Source organism: Cebus imitator, unplaced genomic scaffold, assembly GCF_001604975.1.
Source record: "Cebus imitator isolate Cc_AM_T3 unplaced genomic scaffold, Cebus_imitator-1.0 Scaffold31, whole genome shotgun sequence".
In the NCBI taxonomy this organism is placed as follows: Eukaryota; Metazoa; Chordata; class Mammalia; order Primates; family Cebidae; genus Cebus; species Cebus imitator.
The window spans coordinates 10357264-10370975 of NW_016107346.1; the positions used below are offsets into that span (position 1 = coordinate 10357264).

Below are 13712 nucleotides of genomic sequence, written 5' to 3' on the forward strand. Positions count from 1 at the left end.
GATTTTCCTGCCTCAGCCTCCCAAGTAGCTGGGATTACAGGCATGTGGCACTATGCCTGGCTAACTGTTAGTAAAGACAGGGTTTCTCCATGTTGGTCAGGCTGGTCTTGAACTCCTGACCTCAGGAGATCTGCCCGCCTTGGCCTCCCAAAGTGCTGGGATTACAAGCATGAGCCACCGTGCCCAGCTAGGTCAACAATACAGTTAGCCACTGTTATTTGTTTTATCAAGGATGTGTCAAAACTACTAGAAGTTTGCTGCCACAACCTTGATTCATGCTGCAGTGCCAGCAGTTGACCTCACAGATCCTCCCTGAAAGGGTCTTGGGACTCCCAAGATCTACAGACCACATCCTTTGAGAACCACTACTCTAGGTACCACCCCACTGTCTTTCTAAAATCTAAGGTCACAGATTAAACTTACGGGAAGGCTGTAGTTTTGGAGACCATTGTCACATTAGAACCTATTTAGAAGTGACTGTCGAGACAACCTTAGCGAGCTTTAACACTGACTTCTGAAGGCAGTGTTTCTCAACTGGTTTTCGTCACCACTTCCCTAAGGAGCCTTCTTTCTGATCACTCACTGCCATGAAAATGGAGTACCACAGCCACACTATATGTCCTGTGGGCCTTAGGAGGACCACAAACTACTTTTTTTTTTTTTAATCCCTACTGAAGAAGCAATTTGCATCCCTGTTGAGAATATAGGGCCTGTGGCCAGTAATAACTCTCCCTTTTAGGGTTCCTGTCTTTCTCCATTTTTTTCTATCCTGTTGCCATCACAGCATAACAGTGCAGGATGTATATGAGGGTTTCTAAGGGAAAGCAGAGATGCCCCTCACTCGAACCTACATTCAGAGAAAAATTTCCTTCAATATTGACTGGATGTCTTAAATGCAAAGATTTACCCAGAAACTGGAGAGGCAGGACCTATTTCAGACAAGGATTCACCATGGAATTCTTTTATGAATATCCTTATAAAAGAGGGCTCGGGATGAAGATGGATCATTTAAGTCTTACAACTTCAGAAAGGCCTGAGATATATACCCCCTTCTACTATACACAGTGATTATAAATAGTATATTTACCCCCAAAAAATTTAACACTGTACCCTAATGCAAGAAAAATTGGTGGTATAACAATGTACAGATGTTCTGTAGCTCTTTACTGAGGGCCTCATGTCAAAGGAGGGGAAGGAGAGCAGTTCTGTGGCTCCATACTTCCACCCAAGTCTAAATAGAAGTGAGCCAGGTTAAATGAAGGTCAAGGATGCTCCTCCTGGTCCTCTCAGGGGCTGGCAAAATCTCATGACATTTTCTGGGGAGTCATTATGCTGTCCAAAGTCGAGGTAGCTCAGAGGCCTTCAGGCAGCTGATACTTCCAGAAGGCCACCTCCCCATCATCACTGCAGGAGGCCAGCAGCCCTGGCTCCTTGGGGTTCCAGGCCACACAGTTGACATCTTGGGAATGGGCCTGATGCAAGTGGGCTGTCAGGGAGAAGGTGGGCTGCTGTGGATCTGAGTTTGGATCCTCCTCAAACACACGGATCGCATCATCCCCACAAGCTGTAGCCAGGGCCCCTGTCAGCTGACACCTGGAAGGAAAGTGACATCAGTGGGCATACCTGACTGATTAGGCAGGAGATACTTGTTCCATAGTTCCTGGTCTGTTCTCTTTCCTAACTTCAGGCCTCAGCTAAAAACCTCCTCTTAAAATGTTTCCCTAACTAATAAGGAGTCACAAATATTACCCACCCTTACATCTTCAGATGCTGCCATCTAGTTTTTTTCCCCTACTATGATTACCCTAAAAAACTACATGCAGTTATGAACTGCACTTTTCTCACTTGGCATAAGCAGTTTCCCATGTCATAAAGTATTCTTTTTTTTTTTTTTTTTTTTGAGATGGAGTCTTGCCCCGTCGCCCAGGCTAGAGTACAGTGGCGCAATCTCTGCTCACTGCAACCTCCACCTCCCAGGTTCAAGTGATTTTCCTGCCTCAGCCTCCCAAGTAGCTGGGACTATAGGTGTGTGCCACCATGCCCCACTAATTTTTGTATTTTCAGTACAGACAGGGTTTTATCATGTTGGCCAGGCTGGTCTCGAACTCCCGACCTCAAGTGATCCACCTGCCTTAGTCTCCCAAAGTGCTGCGATTAAAGGTATGAGCCACTTTCCTCAGCCAAAATAAAGTATTTTTAACCCCTTTTTTATTTTATTATTTTATTTTATTTTATTTTATTTTTAAATACAGGGTTGATCCATGTTGGACAGGCTGGTCTTGAGCTCCCTACCTCAGGTGATCCACCCACCTCGGCCTCCCAAAATGCTGGGATTACAGGCATGAGCCACCGCGCCTGGCTTCCTAACCCTTCTTTAAACAGTGATATGACAAGCTGAGTTCTACCATAATTTACTTAAGTTCACTTTTGTTGAATAGGTGATTCCCAAATGCTAATATAAAGCAAGCTTGAGTGCTTATCAGTTTTTTTTTTCACTGTTTTGGATTATTTCCTAGGGATCAATTCTCAGGGCCAGAACTACCCTCTGACCTACTCTCCTATACGAATGGTGTAGCTTTCCCAGCTTCCAAAGGACAGAGTCAGTGTTACCAAGCCATAAAAACCCCAGCCATGAATGCAGATTCAATAATAACTTCTGGACAGCACAAGCTGTGTGAACCCCAAGCCCTGGTGCTGTCCTCACAGCCTGGAATTGTTTCTTGCTCCCATGAATGCTGTAAACCAGCATGGTAGAGTCAGGGCTGATAAGGAATGGGGATGGCTGCCCTCAATTCCCAAGCACCCCCCAAGGTTGCAGAGGGCTACATGGGTCATGCCTTCTCTGAAATCTCTGCTTTATGGGGATGGGATGGGGATGGGGGATAGCGTCTTACCAAGCAATGTCATAAATGGTCCTTGAGTGGAAGCCCGACAAAGTACAGACACATTTCCAACTGGGGTCAGAGCCACTGCATGCCACCCCTGCAAGACAGATTTCTCTTACACTTAAGACGTTCCTATGTCCTAGGCACCTAACTTACCTTCCCTCACCCTCGTCTTCAACTAATTATGAGTCCACATTTCCATTCCTGTCCCCATCCTCGCTGATCTACCTTACACACTATGGCCAGACTGGCCTTTCTCAAGCAGAATTCTGAGAAGGAAACATCCACTGTTCTGTTGCAGACTATATGTAACTACTTAAGTCTGCCTGTGAAGGCCACCCACCAGCTGACTCACCCACTTTATTCCTCTTCAAACCCTAGATATCCTATGCCCCATTTAAATGAATTACCACTCCTCACATCAGGCTAGGCATTCCCGCCATTGTTACGTTTACTCACACTGTTTTCACCTGGAATTCTCACGTGAAATTATCATGTTAAAATTCTATATACCCTCTTAAATGCAGATTAAATGGCCCCTGTTCCACAAAGCTTTCCCGAATCTTCCAGCACTCCATCCAGAGCCCTCTTGTGGCACATCTTACCTTTTACCCTGATTTGCTCTGACTCATATATGTCTTTGCAGACTGTGAATCCCCTGAGAGATGGGTCTTCTTTAGCTCTACTAATGGACTCTCACCTTGTTCGTTGCCTGGTAGATACTGGCGCCAGATGCGCACAGTACGGTCATCACTGCAAGATGCCAGGCGCTGGCCACTGGGGTCAAAGGCCAAGCTCCACACAGTGGATTCATGGCCCTCAAGGGTGGCACAGCATACCCAGTCATCCTCTTCTTCCCGGTACAGCTTCACTGTGTCATCATAGCTGGCAGAGGCTAAGAGCTGGGGGAAGAGGGAAAGGAGACCCAACATGTGTCTGTGTGCCCCAGGAAGTGCAGGACAGGTCGGTCCCAGGGATCTGCTTTTATTTTAATTAATTTATTAATTAATTTACTTAATTTTCTTGAGATAGACTTTCCCTCCTGTTGCCGAGGTTGGAGTGCGGTGGCACAATCTTGGCTCACTGTAACCTCTGTCTCCTGGGTTCAAATGATTCTCCTGCCTCAGCCTCCCAAGCAGCTGGGACTATGAGCAACCACCACCACACCCTGCTAATTTTGTATTTTTTTGTTTGTTTGTTTTTGAGACGGAGTTTCGCTCTTGTTACCCAGGCTGGAGTACAATGGCGCGATCTTGGCTCACCGCAACCTCCGCCTCCTGGGTTCAGGCAATTCTCCTGCCTCAGCCTCCTGAGTAGCTGGGATTACAGGCACGCGCCACCATGCCCAGCTAATTTTTTGTAGTTTTAGTAGCGACGGGGTTTCACCATGTTGACCAGGATGGTCTCGAGCTCTTGACCTCGTGATCCACCCGCCTCGGTCTCCCAAAGTGCTGGGATTATAGGCGTGAGCCACCGCGCCCGGCCTTAATTTTGTATTTTTAATAGCAACAGGGTTTCACCATGTTGGCCAGGCTGGTCTTGAACTCCTGCCTTAGCCTCCCGAAGTGCTGGGATTATAGGTGTGAGCCACTGCACCCAGCCAGATCTGTTTTTATAGAAGGGCTAATGTTTTTTGTTCACAGACAGAGATTCCTGTAAAAGCTAAATTAAGGCTGGAAAACAAAGGAAGGCTGGGCACAAGCCTGCACACCAGAGCCCTTCCACAAGAGACCTTTCCTAACTCTTACCTCCTGACTTGGGTGCCAAACCACATGCTTGACATCCTGTGTGTGGGAGTTGAGAACACTGACACATTCATACTCATCCTCTTCATCAACTGTGGGAGAGAAAAAGAAGGGAACCCAAGAGCCGACCCTGTCAGGGACACAGAGGGGGCTGTCAGGTGGTTCCCAATTCACCTGGAGGGACCTGGACTCACCTTCCCAGACCCAAACACTCTTATCTCGGCTGCAAGTGGCCAGGAGGTTGCCAGATGGGGCCCAAGCCACTGACTTGACCTCATTTTCATGGCCCTCAAGAGTGGTTACACACTGTGAAGGGGGAAGGAAAATGATAATTAACAGCAGCTAACTCCCCTAAGGCCCTTCCCATGGGTACATCCCAACTGGCACAGGTTGGCTCAGGTTCCCGAACCAGCCCTGGGGAGCAAACGGGCAATAATTCTGGTCCCAACCAGCCTGGGTACCTCAAAGTCATCCTGGTTCTTCTTCCAAATGCAAGTGGTAGCATCAAAGCTGGCAGAGGCCAGGTAATTACCGCAGGGGGACCAGGCCACCTTCCGCACGGTGCGCTGGTGGCCTTCAGAAATGACAGACTTGCAGATCCAGCTGTCACCTAAAGGTGGAGCGCAGGCCAGGCTCTGGAGCTTGGTGCAGCACCATGAAGCTATTTGATATTGGGGGGCTAGCTAGCATTGGAGTCAGGCTAGTGGGGGAAAGCTCGGGGAGTGTATTTCACAGATTTTACAAAGATGCAACTGACTCTACTTCCTCTGGAGGCCTTTTCTTTTCTTTTTTCTTTTTTTTTTTTTTTTGACGGAGTTTTGGTTCTGATGCCCAGGCTGGAGTACAATGGTACGATCTCAGCTCACTGTAACCTCCGCCTCCTGGGTTCATGGGATTGTCCTGCCTCAGCCTCTCGAGTAGGTGGGATTACAGGTGACTGCCACCACGCCTGGCTAATTTTGTATTTTTAGTAGAGACAGGGTTTCATCACGTTAGCCAGGCTGGTCTTGAACTCTTGACCTCAGGTGATCCACCCGCCTTTGCCTTCCACAGTGCTAGGATTATAGGCGTGAGCCACTGCACCCAGCCTCTGGAGGCATCTTTCTAAAACAAATCTGATCTAAAATTGCCATGGGTTCCCCAATGCCCTCGGTATGAAATCTGAACATCCAGTCTCAAGTTATTCTGCAGGCCACTTTCCTACCACCTTTCTCTTCCCATTTTCCTGCCTCAGCAGCTACCACAATTCCCTCGACATTTCAGCTTGTCTGCTGACGTTTTTGCTCCCAATAGTTGCAGACTTCTTTGCCTGTAAAGCCCTTCTCTGGGCGGCTAAGATCCGACTCTCCCTGTCAGGAACAGGGTCAGTCTCCCCGGCCGGCTGCGCGCCCGCACTATGCGCAGGCGGTGCCCTCAGCGCCGAGGGCCGCGCAGCCAGGCTAGGCCTTACCCTCGGTGCCCCAGATGCGGATTCTCCGGTCGCCGCCGCACGAGGCCAGCAGGGTCCCCGCGGGGTTCCAGGCCAGGAACCAGCAGCGGGAGTCCGGGTGCGCCGGGACACGGCCCAGCAGCACCAGCGAGTCCTTCATGGCAGCCCGACGCAGGGAGAGGTGGGGGCGGTCAGAGTCAACTGCGCAGACAGCAGGTCTCAAGCGGCGCGCCGCCCACTCTAGGTGCCAGCGGCCGCCAGAGGCTCCAGCTTCCGCCGGAGGACCAGGGTCGCCCAGGGAACTCAGGTGCCTACGGCTGCGGTCGCGTGGCCCTCTGGGAATTGTAGTCGCTCCCTTCACCTCCGCAGGGAAACCATCACAGGACGCCTCGAACTACCAATCCCGTGAGGCCCTGCGGAGAGCCGGCGGCGCGCGCAGGCTGTGACGCGCACGGGGGACGGGGCGGGCAGCCGGAGGAGGCGGAGGCAGAGGAGGAGGAAGCCGGAAGTGCATCGGGCCCGGGTCTGTCCGGGCGTTGCGGGATTGGGGCCTGGGAACACTCGGCCCCTGGCAGCCGAGAAGCCCGGGACTGGGCTGAGCGGCGCGATCCCAGCCCTGAGTCCTGCTGACTGGTGAGGAACAATGGGCAGCGTGGGAAGGGTCTTTTCTCCGCACAGGTCGCACCCCAAACCGCCGGTCCCAGATCACCGGTCCCCGATCCCCGCGGCCCAGCCCGGTCCGCCGCCCCTCGACACCCTCTGGCGGAGACCCTGAGTGCGGGTCTTTCCTCCAGCAGAAGCCGATACCCTATCCCTCCACCCCCCACCCGAGTCTACCCAGACCCCATCTGGCCTCTGGCCCTCTCCGGTTGTCGTCCCGCAGTCCCATTTCGGAGTCTCCTGTCCCCGCCCCCCGAATCCCCGCAGCCCTCCCCGTCTCTGTCAGCCCTGGGTCCCTCCCCCCCATCCTCTGGTGTCAACCCTGACAGCCCAGCGCCGGCCTCACCTGCAGCGTACCCGGAGCGTTGCTCTCCTCCACCGAACTGTGAGGTTCTGCGCGCCCCGCGGAGGTCGGCGGCAACCAGCAGCGACTGCGGAGCGACGGCGGGCGGCCCCGGGCATGTACGCCCCCGGAGGCGCAGGGCTGCCCGGCGGGCGCCGGCGGAGGAGCCCGGGAGGCAGCGCTCTGCCCAAGCAGCCGGAGCGTAGCCTGGCCTCGGCCCTGCCTGGCGCCCTGTCCATCACGGCGCTGTGCACTGCCCTTGCCGAGCCCGCCTGGTTGCACATCCACGGAGGCACCTGTTCCCGCCAGGAGCTGGGGGTCTCCGACGTGTTGGGCTATGTGCACCCGGACCTGCTGAAAGGTGAGGGTGCTGCGCACTGGCCCTTCAGGCCTCGGCGGGGGGCAGAATGTGGTTCTCGCTGAAGCAAAGATAGCCAGGGACCAGACACTTGGTTGAAGGAAACAGCCCCATTCCTGCCTGGCGTTCCTGCCCACCAGGTGGCTCTGTTTGGGGTCCGGCCCCTCATTAATTCTGATGTTATTCAGCTAAGCACCTACTCCTCACAGCCATGTTAATCCTGACTGCTGCTATTTTAGGATTCTGTTGGAGGAAGGATGCTGTGTATCAAGAAAAGATAAGGGTGCTAAGTATCACAGTTAGCTGGCCCCTTCTAAGGAACCTGTGGGATATGGGAAACCTTTGGGGCAGGCTGATTAATGGAGAAAAAGGAACTTTTAATATGAGTGGGTTTTAAAAGATATTTTAGAGTTCTATATAATTGGATGTTTATTAGAGAAGAAGGGGATCTGTGGCATTTTAGGTAATCAGAAAACAGTTCTATTGCCACCCTCAGTACAACAGTTGGAATTTGGCTCTTGGAACCATTACAAGTGTGCCTGACAGAGGCAAGGTTGCTTTGTTCATCAACACGCTTTCCAGCCAGATAGACAACGGACTATGAGAGGGTCCTAGGGGCTCCCATAGTTCATCCTGCCCAATATTATCTCCAGTAAAAACTAATGTGAGGGCAGGACTGGACTCTTAACACCTGCTTTTTACCCTAGCAATAATCAATGGACCCCAAACAGTCCTTAGAACAGCATAGTTCATCAACCCCAAGGTCTTTTGAACCATTTTGAAGGTCTTATATCCTCCCTGTGCTATTCCCTGGCTGTGATGCATTCTGAACCGGTTTACTGAACCGCCTATCAGAAGCACTTTCTGTTAGATATCTGCATGTTACCTCCTGAAGGATTCAGGCACTGGGATTTGGTGAAAAGGTCCAAGTTCCTGTCTGTGCATTGGAACATAACTGTGTTTCTGCAGGTTTAGGCTGAAAAGCCTCATCCTTGTGGCCAACTGTTGTCTTTCTCTGAGTGTTTTCTTACTGTTCTGTATCTCTCTTGCGTTTTAGAGGCTGTAGGGTGATTTTGTAGAAGATTGGGGGCTTCTGGTTGATTCCAGATTTTGCCTTAATGATACTCTTTGCTGGGTTGGCTCGTTAAAGCCAAAGTTATGCACATGACAGAGGCCTTGTGATATACAGCCTTTTCTCTGTCATGTTGCTGATCACACAAAGAGCATTAAGCTTGAGTGAGTCTTGGTGGTTTTTCTTTTAGCTCATTGCCCCGCACTTGCTTTCTTTGAAGCACCCATACCACCTTCCCACCACTAGACCCATCAGATCTAGAAAACTAGATCTCTGAAATCTAGCATGGGGTGTGCTTAGCTGTGGCTCTGAAAAATGAATGATCTCCCCAAGGCTACCCAGTTGGGGGTGGCAAAGCTGGGACTACTCCACATCTGTGATGCCAATGTAAGATGATGCTATCTCATTTATGGTTTTTATCCTTTGTTTTACTTCAGCTGTCATAAGGAACAATCTCATAATTATTTCACTTTGGTGGGCATCCTTGTTGAAGGCATGTTAAAAATAAAAGGGCCGGGCACAGTGGCTCATGCCTGTAATCCCAGCACTTTGGGAAGCCAAGGCGGGCAGATCACCTGAGGTCAGGAGTTTGAGACCAGCCTGACCAACATGGAGAAACCCCATCTCTACTAAAAATACATAATTAGCCAGGCATGGTGGCGCATTCCTGTAATCCCAGCTACTCAGGAGGCTAAGACAAAAGAATCACTTGAACTGGTAGGTGGAGGTTGCGGTGAGTTGAGATCGCGCCATTGCACTCCAGCCTGGGCAACAAGAGTGAAACTCTGTCTCAAAAATAAATAAATAAATAAATAAAAGTAAATTTTTGAGCCAGGCATGGTGGCGGGCACTATAATCCCAGCTGCTTGGGAGGCTGAGGCAGGAGAATTGCTTAAACCTGGGAGGTGGAGGTTGCAGTGAGCCAGGATCGCACCACTGCACTCCAGCCTGGGCCACAAGAGCGAAATTCTGTCTCAAAGAAAAAAGTAAATTTTTGATGCAGCTCTTTGTTTACATGTGTATTTACCCTTTCCAAGAAATTATTCAGGCCAGGCCAGGTGCTTGGGAGTGACTCATGCCTGTAATCCCAGTACTTTGGGAGGCTGAGGCAGGCGGATCACCTAAGGTCAGGAGTTCAAGATCAGCCTGGCCAACATGGTGAAACCCCATGTCAACTAAAAATACAAAAATTAGCCGGGTCTGGTGGCTGGTGCCTGTAATCTCAGCTACTCAGGAGGCTGAGGCAGGAGAATCGCTTGAACCCAGGAAGTGAGGTTGCAGTGAGCCCAGATCACACTACTGCGCTCCAGCCTGGGTGACAGAGTGAGACTCCATCTCAAAAAAAAAGAAAAGAAAGAAATTATTCAGGCTCCACTTTGTCATTTGCAGAGCATGTTTTCTTAACCTTTACATTACCTTTGCTCACATATTTAGAGATCTTAACCCATGTATGTAGTTTCTGCTTGCTTGCCTGTGGCCATCTCCTAGGAACACTTTGTGCCCATTAGTAGGAGTGTTGTCAGTGGTGCCTCATGAGCTGTCATAGAGGAATCAGTGAGGAATCCAGAGGTCCCTGATTGTGTCTTCTCTCCTTTTTCTTTGTACTTGTTGGTACCCAGTGGGCCTTCAGACAGGTAGTATCCTGATTGACTGTTGTGATTCTCAGGGCCTAACAGATGTCCTGACCTGGGAGCCTGGAGTATTCCGAATCTCAAGAGGGAGCAGAGCTGTCAAACACAGATGTGGTGCATATAGATTTTTTTTTTTTTTTTGAGATGGAGTCTTTGTTGCCAGGCTGTCGCCATCTCGGCTTACTGCAACCTCTGCCTCCCAGGTTCAAGCAAGTCTTCTGTCTCAGCCTCCTGAATAGCTAGGACTACAGGTGCCACCACACCTGGCTAATTTTTGTAGTTTTAGTAGAGATGAGGTTTTGCCATGTTGATCATGCTGGTCTCGAACTCCTGACCTCAAGTAATCCACCCTCCTAGGCCTCCTAAAGTGCTGAGATTACAGGCATGAGCCACCGCTCCTAGCTGCATATTGATATTTCCAGAAGGAGAACAGACCCTGCCAGGTGTCTCCAGGTGATGGGAGTAGGGCAGCCAGCACGCCCTGGAGCAGCCTTACCATTTCTCAGCCCCTGCCCAAGTGCCACACTTGAGCATTATGCTAATCACACCCCATGCCTGCTTTATTCCTCCTAAACAGCATCTTTATTTGGTAGGTACTGTCATCAGCCCCACTTCACAAAGGTCCCAGCTCAGGGAGGCTACTTAGTTTGCTCAGCTAATCCGAATGGACATTGACTCCAAGTTCCATACTCTTACCACAACACCTTAGTGAGCTCTGAGTTTATTTCCCATCAAAGCTACTCAAGGCTTATCACTTTCCTATTCTAATTGAGTTTTATGACAAGCCCAGCCAAATCTGTGCTTTTTATCATAACTTCATCACCTCAGTGTTGGGGCTCTAGTTGGTGATCCCAGGGCAAATCCACTCTCCCATTGTCATTCACAAAGCTTCAGAGGCTTTAGCCAATGAAACCTGGCTCCAAAGACCCCATCCTGGGCTGGGCGTGGTGGCCCACTCCTATAATCTCAGCTCTTGGGGAGGCTGAAACAGGAGGCCAGGAGGATCACTTGAGCCCGAGAATTTGAGGCTGCAGTGAGCTATCATCGTGCCTCTGCACTCCAGCCTGGGTACAGAGTGAGACCCTTTCTCTAAAAAAAAAGAAGATCCCATCCTGGATTTTCTCCACTGCCCCTGCAAGCGGTGCCTGCTTCTCATGCAGCTCTCAACCTGGCGCTGGGTGGAGATAGACTCAGACCTCTAGTGGCCCCAGAAAGAGGAGCCTCAGATAGTCATTTCTTCTGAGGCTTTCTGCCTCTCAAGTGTGGCCAGCAAAGGGCAATGGCAACAGCCCCAGGAAGCATCTTTGGAGAATGAGGAAGTTGGGGAGAGGAAGTTGGGAGAATCACAATTGACAGCAGCCACTGGAAGATCAAGGGCCTTCCAGGGAGAGCCTATGTGCCTGACAGGTGGTGACTGGGGCAAATGACACTGCCAGGTTCTGAGGGGCCTGTTGGTATCTGTGGGATGACCTGGCTAGGCACTAGAGGGCCCTGTTAGAGGCCTGTGTCACAGGCCTGTCTGGAAGCTAAAAAAAAAAAAGTCACACTGGGGAGAGGCTGAGCAGGTTGCACAGCTGCTAAGAGGGATTGGGGCAGTGGGAAAGTGTCTCTAATTCACAGGGACTCCAGCAAGGAGGGACAGGGGTGGGACAGAAGTCCCTTTAGCCTTTCTGCCTATAAACTGTTTGGGTTGGGAGTGGTTAGAGCAATGGGCAGCTAGACAGGAAGAGGCAGGACCTTCAAAACAAATCTAGCCCGGTGACTCACCAGTGACTTTGAGCAAAGTCAGTTCCACGGGATCCTATTACAGCTACCTACTTCCCTGATGACTAGAGGGCACAGCCAAGAAGTGTTTACTAAAATCAACAGACCAGAGCACAGTTGGAGGATAGGACACGTTCTCTGTCTACCCGGGGCATTGTGGACTACACCACTGGCTTGAATTTCAAGTTAGTGTCCTGCCTTGCAGGCCATTTTTGTCTCAGATAATATCCTACATAATTAACCTTCAGGGGTTTTCTTTAGCAATCCCCTCATGGGAGCAGGTGTTTGTTGCCTTCCCTGCTGTACTGATGTCTAGGAAGGGAGAAGAGAAAGACATTGAGACACTAACTCCAGAAGAGTCTCTGAGCTGGGCTCCAAGCCTGTCTAGGATAACTGCCTGTTCTTCCTGTGTGCTCTAAGACCCTCTGAGGAAAGCCCACCTGTTACATGGGCAAGCCCCTGGGGTATCTGTTAATGTTACCCAGAGGGAAATTGACATTTGGTTTTCTCACTGACCCTGAGGGTTTACTCACAGCTTTGGAGTGGAGAAAGGCAGTTACATTGAAACAAAACCTGTTGGAGTTTTAGGTCAAAAGCCCCTTCTCTCTATCACATTGTCACACTAGTAGAGCAGTCCGTTAGTCTGGCTTTAGTAGGCCTTGGTCTCCACAGACTTACGTGTGGTCAAGGAAGTCTTGGTAGAAGAAGGAAACGCATGCCGAGGTTGAAACAGAACAGGTGGCTGCTCTTTCATGGGCACGGTATCAGCTGACCCAGTGTGCCTTGGTGGTGGGTGGGGCAGATGCTATTGTTTTCATTTGATCAATGAGAAAACAGGGGTCTGGCACACTCAAGGGACTTGCTCAAAGTGCTAGAGCTAGGATTCGGCACCAGGTCCTGAGCCTTTCTGGTGTCCTGACCACTTCCAAGAGCAAGCTCTGACGGTTGTAGTGCTGCAGGAGCTTAGACATCATGCCTGATAGGTTTTGCCCAATAATTCCTCATATGGGGACTTAATGACCCAAACCTTTTTTTGTTTGTTTGAGAGATTTCATGCTTCAAGCTGTTCCTCTACTAAGCTTAGCAGCTGGCTCCGAGGATGGCTCCAACAGTATTCCTGTTAGCTGCTGACCCCCTCATTCATGCGCAACTCTTTAGGATTTGATTGATTATCTCCAGGGAAAAATACATTCTGAGCAGCACAGTACAGGGGAGCCTGACCATAGTTTGGAATCTAGCTCTGCAGCATGTGGCAGGGAGGAAGCCACTTTACCTCTTGGAGCCCCCAACTCCTCAACTGAGCTGTGTGGTAAATCCCCCAAGGGGACAGTGAGGCTTAACGAGGATCACATTTGACCTATCTGTGTACACAGACAGTCCCGGGAGGGGTATACAAGGTCCCTCCAACAATGTTGGGGAGGAGCAGGTGGGCTTCTGTAAGGAGAGGGATGTCCTCTCGGAAGCTTTTTATCATGTGCATGTCTCCTAATATTACTAAAATTCATGTATAATGAAACATAAGACAGTAGGAGTATATGTCATGGATGTTCATTTTTAAGGATAATAAAATAAACATCCTTGTGTTCATCATCTAGCCAAAGAAACAACACAGTCTCCTTGAAGCTCCCTTGTATTACTTTTCTCATTCCAAGTGCCTGGCCTCATTAGTAATGTGAGTGGAATCTGACATGGCCTGCTGCAGAGCAGCATGTGACCTCTGGCAGGTTATTCTTGGAAGCACTATAAGAACACTGCCCCATCCCTGCCGCATGCCATGTAGACCCCAAGAAGAACTCTCTCAGCTTTTTTTTTTTTTTTTTTTTTT

At 50.2% G+C, this 13712-nt stretch overlaps 2 protein-coding genes across 3 annotated transcripts in view; one reads left to right on the plus strand and one right to left on the minus strand.

Annotated features, from left to right (window-relative positions):
• Window positions 1–543: 543 nt before the first annotated feature.
• CIAO1 (cytosolic iron-sulfur assembly component 1) lies at window positions 544–6498 on the minus strand. Its single transcript, XM_017524132.2, has 7 exons — window positions 6081–6498; window positions 5092–5240; window positions 4825–4936; window positions 4634–4722; window positions 3586–3787; window positions 2895–2982; window positions 544–1593 (listed from the first exon to the last, which is right to left on the minus strand). The coding sequence occupies exons 1-7, from the start codon at window positions 6217–6219 to the stop codon at window positions 1353–1355; spliced, it is 1020 nt and encodes a 339-aa protein (XP_017379621.1). The 5' UTR covers window positions 6220–6498; the 3' UTR covers window positions 544–1352.
• A 37-nt stretch (window positions 6499–6535) lies between these two features.
• Window positions 6536–13712, plus strand: part of TMEM127 (transmembrane protein 127) — a 13672-nt gene continuing 6495 nt past the window's right edge. The window contains exons 1-2 of one of the 2 annotated variants that reach the window (XM_017524133.2): window positions 6536–6692; window positions 7049–7423. In XM_017524133.2, the coding sequence (XP_017379622.1) occupies window positions 7180–7423 (244 nt within the window). In that variant the 5' untranslated portion in view covers window positions 6536–6692; window positions 7049–7179. The remainder of the gene's footprint in view (window positions 6693–7048; window positions 7424–13712) is intronic. The other variant, XM_017524134.2, reaches the window with a different exon arrangement.